Consider the following 18,707-nt stretch of genomic DNA (forward strand, 5'->3'; position numbering starts at 1 on the left):
TTTCATATTCAACAAAATACATATAGATAATAAATGAAGGAAATTAAATAACCACTCTGATGTAGTTGTCGAATATTCGAATGTATCTAGTCATTAATTTAGCCACTGTAATGTTTGTGTTAAATTTGTATTCAATATTTCAATAATAAATCATTGCAGACAAAAAACAATTCCGAACTAAGAAGGTTAGGTCAGACACTTAGACGTCAGCCTATATTATTAGAAGTATTATATCTTATGATATATTATTATGTTGCTATTTCCTAGCTAAAGTAATTTATTTTACTATTAGTAGTACTAGTAAATAGTAATTAATTTGTTCTCAATACATTGGTTTTTTGGTTTTGAAAACATCATTGTTTGTATAAATATCCAGCGCAATGGAAGTGGTGTGAAGCTAAATAAAAAATAAAGAAGCGTAGCAGCCACTAACAATATTATATTAATAGGAGCTTTTGGAGTTGTACCATTGAAATTAATAATCGTGCTAATTTGTGTTAATCCATCGTCAAGCTCTTCAGGACAACCAACTGAATATATAAGGCCATATAAGGTATCAATTTCTCATACACACAAAAACATACTAAATAAACCAGATTTTTAATTAATATTTATATTATACAAACGTATACCACTGGCCTCTGTATTTTAATTTTTACCCATTTTGTTTTTATAAGCTGTTAAGCTGTTTATTATTGTACTAATATTATTAATTATCGGATGACAAAAATGATTGTACAAAAATAAATTAACCAAATATAATTATTTTTTGATCAACTCCGGATTATAGATCCTGGGGCTAACATTTCGTTTACACCCTTCTCTTTCCATCAATTGAAAGAAAAATACAGTCTAACGTTCTAATCTTTGTTTAAACATTTTAATAATACTGACCACCATGGCGTATGCTTATATAACTTTACTCACTGTTATGCAATAATATTATAATTAATAAATTATACTTAATAATATGTAAATTTAATCCATGATACCTAATATTTATTAATATCATTTAAATTGAATATTAAATACTAAAATACTAACTTATATTTAAATGTTACAATTTAAATCTGTTGAATACTTTGTTATTGCTTTGATAATTACATACAATTTTACTTCAGTGTTTTACACAAAACCAGTACTTTAAAACTATTATATATAATTATTCTATTTCTATAACATTTCCTATACCACTTTAATATTTTCAATAATATTACAGTAAAACCTCTATATGACGGATCCTCTATTAAACGGAATTCTCCTTGTCCTTATAACAAAAAATGTTTATAGTCCCTATGCAAATAATATATGAAATTTCTACCTCTCTATGATGAAAATTCTTTATAAGGGAAAAATGTTTGGCCCTATGCTACCATGAGATTCCGTTATAGAGAGGTTTCATTATAATACCTAATGGCCAAAATTATATCAATGGTGACAATATTCACTACAGTAACAACTATAAAGGTTTGTTCATTGTCAAAACTCGTCATCTTCTTTGAAATAATAGTAGGTATAAAATATAAACTAAAAACAAAAAAACAGTAAAAACCATGGCCGGCCAGACCAGGTAACACAGTTATCATTGGCACCTACAATGTAGGTTCTACATAGTTACATAATATTGATGTAATGATATATGATAATTTATTTTTCATTTAGCTTGAAATGTGGTGTGTTGAATAATCATTATATTACTATGAAGTGGATTCCTCTTAATATTATTATTTATTTGAATATTAATCTATTACTATTAGATTAAACCTATTAAATTTTAAAGTAGACTCGATGGATACCTAATTTATACAAATTGCAGAATATTTTTAACTTTTTAATTTTTTTATCATAATTTAAATACTAAAATATTGAGTGAATATATCAGATTTATAGGAAAAAATTAAATTTGTATAAATGTATAATAATTTCAACTTATGCTTTGCATCTTTAACATGAATTTAAATATATATTTCCAAAGGTTTAATTTAATAATATATGAAAAGTAAACAGCAACATCAGAATTTTAGGTTTATTTTAATAGAAATAAGGCATCTATCAAAAAAGTTCTTACGTAACATTTTGCAAATTAACAGTTTTTTAAAATATCCCAATTATATTTTAACTTCCAAATAATTTTCATAAATTTAAAAACTGTTTTTTAGTATCCATAATAATTTATATTTTTAAACCTCTTCATGACTGTCTTGATTATAAAAATACATTATTCATTGTTTTAATGTTTTTCATTATTACTTAGTTAAATGATATGTTTTGTACATTATTAACCTTGGTAATTCTATATAGGAAATATTACATTTTTTGCATGTTACCATGTATTTATATTTATAAAATTCATTCATAGTTAATTCGAAAGATTTAGTGCCTATAATGCTTATCATAAAAATAATATGATGTCATGTAACTTGCAATTTGTATTTCATGTTAATGTTAACACTTCATGTTAATTGTTTTATACCTATCTACTATCCAGTCCAGTCTAATTATCTAACCTTTTAATTTATCATTTTTTTAATATCAATATAAATTGTGAATTTGTGACGATATACTAAACAACATGGGCATTTAAGCATTTTAAAAATTGAATTTATTTGAAAGAATGGTAGATACTTCATAAATCATGAGTAAACTCTAAAGATAAATGTATTATTTCACTTATTTGCGTGTGTAAATTCTCGGTATAGTGACAAGGCGTCAGCGAACCATGCGCTGTTTAGTTGTATTTGGTTAGGTTAGGTTTAGTGAGGTTCGGTTAGGTTTAGTTGGGTTTAGTGTGGTTTAAAAATGTGGTTTAAAAGTTTAAATCTTATGCTACTAACGACATTATTTAGAACTAAATTAATTGTGTAATGACAGCGCCATCTACTGTAGCCAAATCATTTTTAACTCAAATGCGTGCATGAAGGATAGTTACTTAATTTCCTAGTTAGATAGCGCTGTTATATACGATTTAAAATAAATTATGATGGAGATTCAAGAATAGGTAGCCACCTTTCGCCGTCACCACAATAAAATGATCAGTTTCATAAAAATATATAGTACTGTTTAATCCTGCGAACGACAACCACTTGATTGCTATTATAGTATTATACTATTATACTATTATAGTATATTATAATTTATTATTATGATAATATTATTAATATGGTACGTACCTCGGGCTAGCCAGTATTCCAGAATTGTTACTGTCCAAGATATAATGTTGTATTGATTTTTCGATATAATATTATTCTACTAATTTTTCTTTGAGTCAATTTAGTAATGAAAATTTAAAATTCAAGAAATATAGAATAATTGATCAAGTTAAACTTTTGTAATTTTTATTGGTTATATTTCATTTTTTTTTTCGTGTGTCTAATATATTATTAAATAATTGTGTGATCGTATATTGTGCTTTAATTTGAACAAGTTTCACCAGACACCGAGACCTTGTTATTCAATTTTAGTTTTGATTTCGTGTTTATATTTACATCCAGACACACACACACAATCTGATTTACCATGGTTAGTTATGTCGCAAAATGTGGAGATTAAAGAAAGTAACATAATAACCGAACAAAAAAATAACAACTTAGATTATAAAATAATTTTCATTACACCTTTGTTTTCTATAAGCTATAACGTTCCGTCGTGTACATGATCAAACGACGACGAGAATCTCAAGTAATTCTTGACTTGAACGCAACAAGACGTTTATTTAAAACATAATACGCGCACCTCGGCACCTCGCAGTAGGTATTAAACAGGTAATTTAAAATAATTATTTGTCATCTACAGGACCGTGTTAAGGTGGGGGGGGGGGGGGGGGTGGCTCAAAGGGGACATTTTCCCCTGGGCGCTACAGCTTGAGAAACTGCTGTTGGTGACTTCTCAATTTATATTAGTGTCCCTGGGTGCTGAAAACCTTAAAATGGCACTGGTCATCAATATATATATTATGATGGTTATTATACGATTGGAAGAATCATTAATTTTGTTTTAAACAAATTTCTCGCAACCAGGCATGTAGTCCTAAAGTTATTTGTGAGTATGCTACATATGTGGCAGCTTTTGTCATCAACCCAGGCCCGTAGCCACGGTGGGAAAGGGCGTTGCCCCCTTAAAAATATTAAACAGACATTGTTTTATATATAACACCCCCCCCCCCCCTAAAGTTTGCTTTGCCCCACCAGAAAATTTGGTCTGGCTACGGCCTGCATCAACCCCTCCACCTCCACCTCATTTCATTTATATAAATTAATAACATATAATTAGTTATTATTTTATTAAGTTGATTTTAAATTATAATAACTTTAACAATGTAATTAATATTATTATAAAGTATATTTATTTACCTAATACATAATATAATAATACTTCTGTCAGCTAGTTTAAAACAAGTTTTGTGAAGTGGGTATACGCATGTTTTTCAGCGCATACTTCCGGTCTCAAGTTTTTTTCTTTAGTATGCTCCCTTTTAAAAATTTGAAAAGTGGGTATGCGCCGCATACTCACGCATACCCTCCACTACATCCCTGCTCGCAACTACCTTTATCGGAATTATTGCAGTATAGCTAGTACAAACGAACATTTATTACTATGAAAAATTATATTACAAATTCCGTGATATTTCAATATAACAATAATATTAATATTATACACACCGTTAAAATCCATAATATGATGAAATTTTAAATCGATAACCAAACAGGCAAAACAACTAAAACGGTTTTCGGTCTATTACGGTATCAGATAACGAATTAATACAATGAGGTAATCTATATAGCTGCAGCACTACCGTGGAGCACGTAGTTTTATGAAGAAAACTCCGTATGGCGTAATATATTAGCTAGTTTAGGTACCCATTTGTCACGGGAAATGAAATATTAATTTTTTTTACCAAGAGAAAATACATTATACATGCATCACAATAACACTACACCGTCGATGTGTGGTGTTGTACGACATCATAATATTATATTTTATGGCTCATTGCCTCATTTGTATGAACAGTGAGGAGGAAAACGTTAGCAATTCCAATATTGTTCCAATGTGATACACGACGTTAACGACAATGATTAATATTCCTTTAAAATACTACCACAATGTTTATTGAAATGCTCGTTTTGTTGCAGTTCAAGTATTTCAACCCGGCGGAAAATTTTTTATATTAATTATAGATAAAAAATAAAAAAACAACACGAATAAAATAACTGATCGCGCATAACATTTATTTTGACTTTGCAGTGAACTACTTTTGTTGTTATTAAATACAGAAAAACTTATGGAAAATCTTGAATTACATTTTCAAATATTAAATATATATTTAGTTACAATACTTTTTGTGGATTTCTAACACAATATTCGTGATTTTGACGAATTGTGTAAAAATACTAACTATTCTGGCGTTCATAAGAAAATTATTGTTAATTATACAATTACCTTATATGAATTGACATTTTTAATTTGAATACCTATAGGATGAAACATAATATGAGTTATGTTATAAATACACGTCATGTATATATATATATATATATATAATATATATTATATACCTATGTATTTATATATTTATATTTAATCAATAATATAAAGTTCAGCACATCGATATTTAACTGATTTTATTAAATTATTTAGTTACACCAATATTATAACTCATCACTTAGTTGACCTACTTTTAATTAAATTCAATTGGGCATAGGTACATAGTATATTTTTATATTTTTATTATTCAAATTTTTGTGTACTATTATTACGGTAACACGAAATTTATCTAATCGCGGCTTTTAATCGAACTATGATATGTTTTTGTTTAAATAATAGACTTGTTCAAATTTATTTTTTTGTTGTTATTAAGTGGCCCTATTTTTTTATGTTTATTTTTTAGTACTGAAAATAAAAATAAATGTTTGGATAAATTCTAAATAGCTTATTTGTGAATCTAATTATAAGAACAATTTTAATGGTAAAAATATTTATCTAAGTCAATTAATTTATTTTTTAGATTTTTTTGGTTAAATGAATTTGAAACAAATACCTACATTAAAAAAAAAAATAATTTAGAGAATTTGCTAACATGAGTAAATTTCTTTAATTATTTACTTATCATATAATATTAACAATTTTTGTCATACGTTGAATTATCAAAATTTTTGTTTTTGATCATGTTTTCTCTAGTATAAAAAAAAATATTTCGAGACTATAAAAATGCTCGACGATTTTCTTTTTCAACTGATGGTTGATAGTTGACCATTTTTTAGTGAGCTGATGACCACCCAAAATCATTTTAATATCATTCATAATGAATGCGATGACTTATTTTATTGATCTGAAATATACATCGACAACTAGGCCATTAGTACACGAATTTTTTTTGATTACATTTTTAGTATTTTAGTATTTACATGATTACATTAAATTAAATTGTAAAATTCTGTTTTTTTTTTAAGAATAAAATTAAGCTTTTCACGTCCTGTGGGTTTGGTCCTAGTGCTTGACAAATTTGTTCGCGATGATTTATTGTTGCTTTCAAATTTAATATATTAGTTCAATCATGACTTGGGCCGAGGTGAGCAAACAAACATCAACACCCAGAAACCCAGAACCCAGTCACTTATCTTGTCAATGCACTATATATGTATTATTTTTAATTACTTACACTTTGAAAACCTGTTAGTCGACATACAAATAATTTAATTCGAATGGTAAAAGTCTTTTTCAAGGTATATCATAGTTTTATTAAGTGTTTACTAATACAATTTAAAATGTATTTATTTGTATATCATAAACATAATATAGTGGACGCTACTTATATAAGACTCATGAGTCATGGATATAAGGTTCAGTCGCTTAATAGACTCAAAATCATCTGGAACGGGCCGGACGTATCCAAAAATTCACTTATATAAGACCTACTATAATACTATATATTTCTTTTATAACTCTCAAACTTCGTAAAAAAATATGGTAGAAAATAAGTATTTTTGGTTAAAATTTAGAAGTAAATTTGTTATCAAATATAACATATTTTTGTTGATTATTACTGGTTTCTATTCATGCTTTATAATGTTTGTGTATATACAATTTTTTAATTTATTCACTAACAATTAATGTGTAATATTTAATGTATGCTTAAAGTAGTTTAAAATAAAAGCTAGATGTGTAATAAAATAAATTTCATAAGTAGGTATCTTGTAATTTTTCCTACTTCGCCTTTAAGATTAATTCGGTTATAAACCGCGTCCGCTGTATTAAACATTAAATTGCACTATTTAAATAATTTAGTGTTATTTATCCATTTTTATTCATTTATTATATTAATTACACCATAATATAAATCTTAATAACTATTTACTTTGATACAATTCGATTTAACCATATTATACGTTGAGTTTTATAGAATATCTGCTTATAAATACAATTTATTTCTATTTTCTGTAGGTACTTTTAATATCTAGGTATTAATATATTATAATGTGGTCTTTCATTTATTTTATGAATTTCAATTTGTTATAATTTGACCCACACTATTTACTATTTATTGAAACTGCCATAGCTTTAATAAGGGAGATGGGGTTAGAGAGGTTACTAAAGTACCTAGTGAGCATTTTTAACTAAAGATGGATAACCTCTTTTGATGTTCTATAGTTTTAGTAGTCTTGTGTAAAAATGACAATGGTTGCTGCAACGTATTGGATAACTGTGGCGTACTTGTTTTAAAAATCATCAAATAGCTACCTACTTATATAATAGTATAATGTGAAGTTAAGATGGTTTTCATATTTACTCAGAAAGTAGAGACAATAGATTTATAACTAATTTAAACAAAGAAAAATAAACAAAAAACGTTATATATACTATATGCATGTCAATACAATTTATGATAAGAGGTTACAAATTTAATACAACATAAATAGTTGTTCAAGTAAAATTTGCTTGAAAGAATATTGCATTATTAATATCCATAAATCATCAACATTAATATATTCGATTAAAATAAAAATAATTACTTTTATGTAGATCACACGAAAAAATAAAAAATAAAATTTTTTTTTAATCTATTTATCTAAATATCTAATTGTATTATAAAAACAGCCAAAACAGGGAAGTGTTTATTCTCAATAATTAGTGGTTGTCAGGTACATTTCTCTATTTTCATAATAAACAAAAACCAATTCGGAAGAATCAGATGTTGAGATATGTACCTAGGTATACTTTTGCATTAAAAAATATAAGTTTGTGTTACTTATATTTCATAGTAATTAAATAGTGATACATCTTATAAAATAAATACTAAAACAATAAACACTATTGTGTTCCACCTTGAGCTATTTTCTGCCACCAAAGTGAATGCAATTCATATTTATAGTAAAATAGAAACAAATTGAATAGGCAGATGCATATTTTAAGACAAAGTACAATAATTACTATAAGCTATATTATAATTATTATTACACAACATAAACTTCCAAATACTCATAAATATGATTAAAAAATCTTGGTACTAATTTTCCGAAACAATTAGGCTAAGGCTAATACAAAAGCGATTTGTTTATATGGGAAAATAATCACGAATCCAAAAATAAATTTTTATTTTCATGGACACAAAAGATTATTATATCTCAAATTAATACAATCCAACTATCCAACTACTCTTATATTTAATGAATAAGTTAGCAAAAATAATAAATTAAACAGTTTTTAGTTATTATAAGTAGTAGTATGAAACATGAACTAAAGTAATTAATAAATAAACTAATAAATAGCTTCAAAAATGGAAAATTGTTAACAGTTTTGTTAATAATTATAGCCCATATGGCATATTGCCAAAAAAATTTTGTATTCGTTCATGTAACATATTGATCACCACTGATTACATAATATAAATACAATCAATGGCATTCCAACCTAACTTATAATATACTTATAAATAATATTTTACGTATCATTACACATATATCATTATGATATGTTATTAATGTTAATATTATACTATGATTATAGATACTTAAATCTTAAACGAATAAAATCATGATAAATAAAAAACACTTGAACACTTGGAGAAGCCCTCAATCAAACCAACAACGCCAATATTTAAAAAAATTTTAAATTAATTGGTTTAGATGATGATAAATTATAATATACTATTGTAGATAAAATATGTTTTCTTTTTCTATGTCTTAGTATTGTATGAATATTTTTATTTTGTAAATAACACTAGGCTAATAATCTTTGTAATTGAAGCCTTTAAATAAATTTAAAAAAAAAAAACACGAATCATTTCTGTGTCAAATTAGCTTAGGTTAAGAAAACGGACTGACAAGTACTAGATAGTAAATTTTATAATAAAACATGATTAAAATAATTGTTCACCTAACACAACTATAATATTTTATGTATGCCATATGGTAAAGACTTAATTATACGGGAGACTCTTTGTTTAGATTTGTAGGCGTGTGTGAAATAGCAAAAGCCCAAAATAGGTTCTGTTTTAAAAACTAAATAGTCCTAAATGTTTTCGCCAACGTCTGCCCTATCAAAACGACTCCGTAGACAAGGAACCAGTTAAAAATTAAATTTCAATTACTCAATAATTATATTAGTTTTTCTCTAAAAAATATAAATTTTACATTGAGTAGTTATTTTAAGAGCTCGTATTATAGTATAGTTCTAGATAACAATATTGATATTTTTTGTGAAACATGAGAAATAAGTAAACAGCCACAGAGGTATTAAAATAACCTTGTAAACTCTAGCGTGTATTGAAGTCAAAAATTATTGAGAAGTCCTTACAATTCGTCATAAAAATTATTATTTTTCATTATAACAGATACTTATCTAAATAATGAGGACGTCGGAAAATTAAAAATACTCTATACCTATTTCAATAACCAAAATCGTATAATGATGTTAATGACGATCTGTCAGGAAAATAATATTGTCCCTTGTGGTTATTCATAGTATAAAAATATTCATCATACTGAGTATACCTAAGCATTTATTTTAATTTATTTTATAATATTTATGTATACTAAAAAACAATAGTATTGTCTAATACTGATTAACATTAGGTACACTTACACGTTTACAATGTACCTACTTGTGATCTGACTACAGTTATTTTATCATAATCAACACGGACTAAAATATAATTTATAAATTATTAAATTAATATAAATCTAAAGATATCTTATTATTAAAGAGTAAGCTCCATACAATATTTGAGTACGGCATTCAATAGATTATAAAACATATGGAAATAAATATTGGTAGTGATAATTTATAATGCCACATTTTATTTGAAATGAAGATTAAATAATTATTTATACTCAAGGTTATAGTAACAAGTTATTGACCCACTTGGGAAATGGGTTTGTTCAGTTTGTTGTTATTTTTTTATTATTATTATTATTATTACACAATAATAGTGTATAACAGGATTTTATTGAGTATAATATTATAAATGCACTTATACTAACGTAAAATTAAAATTTTCATTTTTTTGTATATATATATATATATATATAAATATTTTTTTTACAGAAAAATTATAAATAATTAGTAAATATAAAATTAAATTTTACGAAAACGAAGGTTGGACATTTTAAAATATTTTATAGTATTATCTAAGACCTAGATGTTTAATTTTATTGTTATTTTGAGAGTATTTCTTATGAATTGTTTGACGTTGAATGCTGATATATAAAATCACATTTTTAACACCTTACAAGTTTGTACCTATCTAAATGAAATATAGTAAAAATATGTGTCTAAGAATAATAACTTTTGATAATTATTTACATAAATTGTGTATAATTATATTATGTACTTACGAGTTATATATATAATGTATGATAGTAATAAAATTATGATCCCTCGAAAAACTTTATGGATATAAAATGATAACGTTTGCATTCGAATGCAGTTATATAATACAATTTATGAATGCATCTTTGATAAATTTTGCTAATAAAGTAGGTAACTCATAATATTATTGTATGTAGGTAAAAAAAACATATTTAAATCATAAATGTATTATTACAGTCTTGTAATTTCAGCAAGTTTGAAGTTACAAAACAATTATAATAACTACAACAAACGCAATACCACGTGAGCGCTTGATGCACTTTGCAAGGAAGTAGATATATTGTATCATGACAGATTACCGCTCGTGCTCATATAGTCAAAACTCAAAATACCTTATTTTCGTTCAAAAATGGAATCAACAACCCGTTAAACTCACTGACGGTTAAAATGTCTCAAATTTCGTTTCATGCCATGTGATCCACAGGGTCGTATTAGGGCATAGGTACTATAGGCACTGTGCCTAGGGCCTACGAACATTTTTGGGGTCTACGAAAATGAAATGAGTGGCTACGATTTTTCTGTAATATTTTTTTTATTATTATTTTATAATTATAAAAGTTAATATTTGATTTTCATGTTGTAAATAATTTTTTTTTAAAGGCTTAAACTACTGAGATTCAACACTACCTCTCCCAAACATTAGATATCTTAATGTAGGTTTAATCAAATTGTTTACAAGAGAAAAAATAGTATTCAAAAGTGCCTATGTTATAGAATTCAATTTTTTCAGTGCCAAGGGCCTACGGATGGCTTAATCCGACCTTGGTGATCCATACACCCTGCACTTGATTACTGTGCTGCATGCGATAAATAATACGCAGGAGTCGTATACTTGTACAATTAATAATAATATCATTGGCGTAAAAATCTAGTGAGCAAACATCACGGGCCTAAAACTGATGAGGGTCCTAACAAAAATACCACATCGTTTTTTCTATGTTAGATTAATACATATTGATATTTCGCAACAAAATAATATTATTTTGGTATTTGAAATAAATTTCAACTTTAAATAGTGAAGAGTTATAAATTGTTTATTTTTTAAAATTTAAAAGGCCTCAGGAAATTTTATGCTACGGGCACTAAAATCCTAGTTACGCCACTTAACAATACACATTTAAAAAGACGCTACACGGACATGCAGTGAATCACCAACAAGTATGCTGTCGGCTGTCACTATCTTTTTCCATTAATAACGCATTTATTTATATTCTGACTTTCGGAATTTTCAAATAATATCTACTCATACTGTTATACGGTCGTAACTCGCATTATACAAACTATTCCTCGTTCAAATTTAAATTTATAAACATAAAAATTTCCGAACAAAAATCAACTACTAAATAATTCATAATAAAAAATTGTCGCATTTGATTATTAGAAAAACAAAAGTTTGTATCACCATTGGACACTCCTCGGCTCTCGGAAAGTGTAAATAAACTAAGTAATTGAAATATGATATCTTATATTATAGTATAATTCTCAAAGTCGGAATTTGATTAAAATATGCATTTTTATTGTAAAAAAATATGGTGAACATACTTGACGAACCACTCATCTGTATATCATGCAATTTTGTATACTATTATACTTTACAGCACGCGCACTCCACCTTTCTGCGAGGACCCAAAGAGTCTGTAACAATAATCAACCTCAACGTCACCTAGATCGTTATAATATCCATCGATTCCGAACGGCATAATGCGAGAACATATTTCCTAACCCTCAAACCAGTCTAACCACTCTCCAAAAGGGGACCTCTGAATAGTCTGAATGCGTCGTAATAATTGTACACTTGCGGTGCGCAAGAGACTCAAGTCGTAAAAAACGAATTTGTTAGACCCATTCGGCCGGACAATATACATTATTATTGTTTCATATATATAAATATTTGCGTTTTTGGCGAATTTGGCGTATTGCGGACGACGACGATTTCGCAACGAGTCTTCGCGCCACAGAGTGCTGTCGGCCATCAACGTGTACGAAGGAAATACGAGACACCACGGCGGACGATTTTTATAAGCGGATTCAAGGAGAAAGAAACGAACATAACAATATATTTTTATATATGGTACGTTTACATACAATATGCAGTATACAAACCACGCGTACGCGAAGAGAGGGCAAAAAGTCACATAATATATTATAATCATATAGGTATTATAATATATTATTGGTGTTGCTCAACAAGCTGCCACCTCCTAGGTCCTCGATAGTTTATATAACGCCGGCATGTGAGTCCGGCTGGTCACTGATATTATATTAGACGACCGCGTCGCGACGACGAAAGGATAATACCGATTATATATTATTATCCACGTTGCGAGGCGATATCGCAGGACAGCGCCGGGCACGCAAAGGATCTGCACACATGACCATCGGTGTTATCGATTTCATCGTAAGGCGTTTTAGAAAACGTGAGTATGACGCCGTCGTACCTATTATTGCAGTGTTGAACTTACGACTCTATTTTTATTACATTAGATACTAATACATATCTGCAGCTGTTAGACCGTAGCGAAAGCGTTGTAATAATATAATTTATTTAGGGAATAATTGATGTGACAATATAATATATAAATAATAAGTATTCGATATTTCACGGCGATATTCACGATTTTCAAATGAATAGATTTTCGATTTTTTACATACTGTACCTGTAAATACTGTCAAGTCTGTATTATATTTTGATACCTTTGCTTCCTGCAGTGAAGTTTTATTTTGTCCTTACTCCTTCGACATTGTTTTATTTTATTTCCTCTGCAGACATCAAAATTGAAGAGTGTCTTATAAAAATTATATCCGGAATTATACTACATAAAAGTATAGTAAAAATAATAAATTTTATTGCCCATGTGGAAATACAACTCAACGTTAAAGGAAATATATTTTTTATCAATATTCCCATTTCAATTTTAAAACAGGCGAGTTACAACTTGAATAAATAATATTTTGTTCTGGAAAGTTTTAAAAAAAATTAAGCATTTTGTGATCGATTACCTACTACACACTTCGTACACAATAAAAATAAAATGTTGAATTCATATAATTTCAGTTAATAATGGGAGGACAACTGTTCCTGTTAATAGCCAACATAGTGCTAATTGCCCAACAAACTCAGCACACAACAGCAAAAAAGTTACGTGAGTAAATTAAATATATTTTCTACCAACAAACATTCAATAACAATTGAGAATAATCGATGTACGAAATCTTATTATGTCAAATTTAAATTAATATATTATTACTTATTTTATACACTTACATAGGTATGATAATTAAGTATGTTTTGAATATATTTAAACTAATATACCTAATAGCATTTAAATTTTTCAGCCAACTTCGTACACGTGTGTAAAAGAACTGATCCTCAGATAGAAAAATGTTTACTGCAAACTATCGAATCCATAAGACCCGAGTTACCTAATGGTAATTTATATATTCAATATTGTGCTTATAAGATGAGATTTCAATTCATTTATTTATTTACGGTTTACATTTTGCATAATACAAATTAGTTTTAAATTAAATTAATCTTTATATAGGAATACCAAAAATGCAAATCCCAGCTTTGGAACCAATGGTCATACCCATGTTGGTAGTAAACAGAAATGAGGATGCTCTTAAAGTTAAAGCTACTATTAAAGATGTACAAGCATGGGGTGGATCTAAATTTGTGATCAACAATCTCAAGTAAGCATTTCAATTGTAATTGTATTGAATAGAGCCTACAGATAAGTATTATTCATTTTTATACCTTCTTATTTTTAACTCGGTACTCATTATTACTGTGAAACGCCCAAAACGTTGACATACGTGTATTCGTTATTTAATATTTATACCACATTATATCATTAATATACCTCATATTATCGTAGCATTTGCTTTTAAGTTTTAACAAGCAATAGTACATTTTCACAATAATATAATTTTATAATAATAATTCACCTGTGCATTAAGACAATTTAAAAAGATCTGATTCGATTTGAACATTTGAACGAAAACGTTATGCTTACTGGAAATTAATTTAAATGTTAGTATAGTTAATAAAATTTGATTTAAAAATTAAAAGTTATACGCTGATGTTTCTTTTATTTCTTAATCAGGGGCGTCATTTGGGGTATTGCAGGGTATACCAATGCATACCAAAAATTTATCAATAAGATGCATTTTGACCTGACAATAATTTTTCTGTGCTGGGAAAAAATTATCCTTTTTTTTACATATGATTGATCTCAAGCATCGGCATCTATCATCTATGGCCATAAACTGTAGTAGGTATAGTAGGTTAATTATGTTATATTGAGTTACTAACCTATTTACAGTAACGCAGAACAAATAAGTGACTACGGCTAATCACTATGTCATAACAATAGGTATACATGCTCAAAATTGAGCCGTTGAATAATACATTATTAATATTATTATATAATAGAAAATAATTCGATAATTAAATATGGTTGTGAGTGTGCTTATATTAAATCATTAGATGTATAGAGGATAAAATTGTCGAGCGTAAATTTTTTTTTTGGTATAACATTAGTCTATATATATTGACCTGCTGAAAATTTTTTTGGACTGCTTTCTTGTTAGCATACGTTACAAAAAGTTGAAATGACGCCCCTGTTCTTAATATTTATTTAATATGCACAAATGAGTACAAATGTGTACATTTCAAATATTATATGACATATTCACAGTATGACATAAAATGTGCAAACAACATCAATACAGATGACATTAAAGTACATGTCATGGCTTCTAAAATTGTCAAATATGAAAACTAATTCTAATACAAATTTAATATTTAATCTATCTAAACATAATATTATTATTCATTATTGTATAACATTTCAATATGTATACTGATATAAATTATGATAATTGAATTATTAAATTTCTATATTCCTAAAATATGATATATTGTGTTATGAATTGCTCAGTTATTTTTTCCAATCTAAACGCCTTTTAATGTACCTATCATGTTTTCAGTATCTTTTAACTTTAAATTTTATGGATAAAAAATAAATAAAAAATAATAAGTTAACTATAAATATCTTAAAGTTGGAATTCAAGTCTTTAGTAGGTACACTGTATCCAACTTAAATCTTTTGAATACAATGAATTGAAATTAATTACGATTTAAAATGTATAATCTAAAGGTTTAGCGTGTATGAGATATAATTTACTTTAATAAATTAACATATTTTAATTTTTAACAAATCATTTATTGTTATAATAGTTATACTAAAATAAATATATTATGATTTTAGTTTTAATATAATATACATATAGATAATAGATACAGTAAATATATAATATTATATACAATGAAATAGTGTATATAATATGCATGTACTTATTACAAATAATCACTGAAAATATAAAAACTCGTGATTAGGTGAAAGTGGTAACACAATATTATTTAGTATTCACGGTGTTATACAATGTATAGACAGTTGACCATGATAATAATAATGACATCCAAATTAATTATTTTTCGAAAAAATATTTTCATAGCCTAAAAATTTTAGTTTTAGTTTTATAAAAAAAATATTATCAATCTTGATAATTTCTTTCTTTCTCAATATTGCACAACACGAAATTGCGCTGGTGCAAAAACTGGACCGAATACCACATACCACTATTATAGTTATGCAATACCTTTAATTACATATTGGTTTAGGTAGGTTTCCAAACAACTTGACACCAATGACAACGCTAGACCGACTACAATTTGTATACAAATATTTGAACTATTTGTGACTTTATATACTGTTCCAGAATAAATTTTGAAAAGTTGAATGGCGAAGGAACTGTTCTTCTCCCAAATCTATTTGTTAACTGTACGTACGATATCGACGGTCGTCTAATGGTTGTTCCACTCCAAGGTCAAGGAATATTTGTAGGGAACATAAGTAAGTCAAAAAAGACATGAAGTCATGTTATCAACTTAGAAAATGTCAATATACAGTGTAACAATAACATGTTCTTAATTTCGTATACGTTGTAATGAAACTACAAGACTGTCATAGGTACAATAATAGCTAAATAATAATTATTAAAATAAGTATGTCGAATGATGTATTATTATAGGCTCACCTATAGTGTTTGATTAATGAAACTAAATAGATAACATTCGTTTTTCGAACCACAACTTATCTAGGAAATATAATATAACTATCATACATTCATAAATGAATATTATTGTTTTATTCACAGCTAACACAAAAGCTGACGTCAAAGCGAGTCTTGAAGTATTAAAAGACAAAAAAAATCGTGAATATTTCCAAGTAAAGGATATTCGAATCAAACTCAAAGTTGGAGATGCTAATGGAAAAATAATACCAAAAAACATCAACAAAAATAACGATGTCTTAAGTATGCTCTATATACAGTCCATATGATTATTTTTTATTCAAAGATTTAACTTAATTGTTTTTTATTTTTTTATAAATCTAAAAACAATTTTAATTCTTAAACCAACGAATAATGACTGACAGTCATTCACTGTACATTAATTAAATCATTTGTAAATTATGTATGGTTATTTAAATGTTTTTAGCGGAAACTGCGTCGACGTTTTACCACCAAAACCGTCGAGTTGTTTTGGATATTATCACTCCAATCGCAGAAGAGATTACTGTCGAATTTGCATTGCAAATTGCAAATACTGTATTGAAAACTATACTTTACGATGAAATTCTACCCAAAGAACTGCCTTGATAACTGCATATATCATGTGATATTCAAACTTAAATTTTAGATTTAATAGTTTTCATATAATTTATATTCAAAACAATCAATCATTAATTATTTTCATATATTTCAGTGTACCATACTCATAAGTCATCCATCATTAAATACATAACCTATAATCACAAAACATTTATTTTATATTATAACTAGTTTTTTGTTTTAATTGGAAAATTTCATGGATAGCTATATAATAATTAATAATACTGATTACTAACTGTTAACTTTAATACATACATAACCAATTTATAAAATTAAGATATGATATTAAATTGCTTATCGATAAAATAATTGGAAACAGTTAACTAGGTGTCCATTCTTATGAATCATAAGAGATTTATCCCAAATATATTGAAATGTAAAATATAAAGATAGTTGTGGATAGGGAAACATAGTTAAATCTGTAACTATAAATTAGTAACACGTGTTATGTATTTGTTAGTAGTTAGAATCGCCAGTTACATACAAAAGTGACTCCATCTTTCATAGTTAAAACTGTAACAGTGAATTGAGAATAGAAATCAAATCCTTCGATGTGAGTTGTATATTACATATTTACATCGATACCTACTACAATCTACGAGAATAATAATTTTAGGATTTAAATTAAAAAGTTTATACGTTCGTGTTTATGGTATGAAAACTTTCTAGAGAATTCAAGACATTTTTTGTTGTATAAGTAAATAGTTTCTCTAGAATTTATTTAAAACCAATAGGTTTCAATTACAAATTACAATGATAAACTTCAAATAATAATCTATACATCCACTTATAATGATAAGACATATAGCTATTTTGGTCACTATTATGTAGGTACTCTATTATTATTTAAGAATTTATAATCAATCACTATAAAGTTTTAAAACTCAATGATAGTACATTACTACCTATAGGTGGCAAAGTTCAACAAGTTTTAATGTTAAATGTACTCTCTGCGATTCATAATCATAAACAGTATTTGGTTTGCAAAAAGCCAATGATAACAATTTTAAAAATTTACCTAAATAAATGGTGTATAAAAGTGAGTAAAAATGACTATATTATAGTTATATTTTTCAAAGATTTTTTTATAAATTCAAAAAAAATAT

General features: G+C 26.9%; 1 protein-coding gene across 1 annotated transcript; it reads left to right on the forward strand.

The window, feature by feature from the left end:
- Nucleotides 1-13,104: 13,104 nt before the first annotated feature.
- Nucleotides 13,105-17,749, forward strand: LOC107167114 (circadian clock-controlled protein daywake-like). The gene is made up of 7 exons (XM_089222885.1): nt 13,105-13,280; nt 13,919-14,006; nt 14,200-14,292; nt 14,409-14,556; nt 16,648-16,781; nt 17,086-17,244; nt 17,429-17,749. The coding sequence occupies exons 2-7, from the start codon at nt 13,925-13,927 to the stop codon at nt 17,587-17,589; spliced, it is 777 nt and encodes a 258-aa protein (XP_089079011.1). The 5' UTR covers nt 13,105-13,280; nt 13,919-13,924; the 3' UTR covers nt 17,590-17,749.
- The last annotated feature ends 958 nt before the right edge of the window (nt 17,750-18,707 follow it).

Source organism: Diuraphis noxia, unplaced genomic scaffold, assembly GCF_037042655.1.
Source record: "Diuraphis noxia isolate RWA-SAM2 unplaced genomic scaffold, SU_Dnox_SAM2 contig0003, whole genome shotgun sequence".
NCBI lineage: Eukaryota > Metazoa > Arthropoda > Insecta > Hemiptera > Aphididae > Diuraphis > Diuraphis noxia.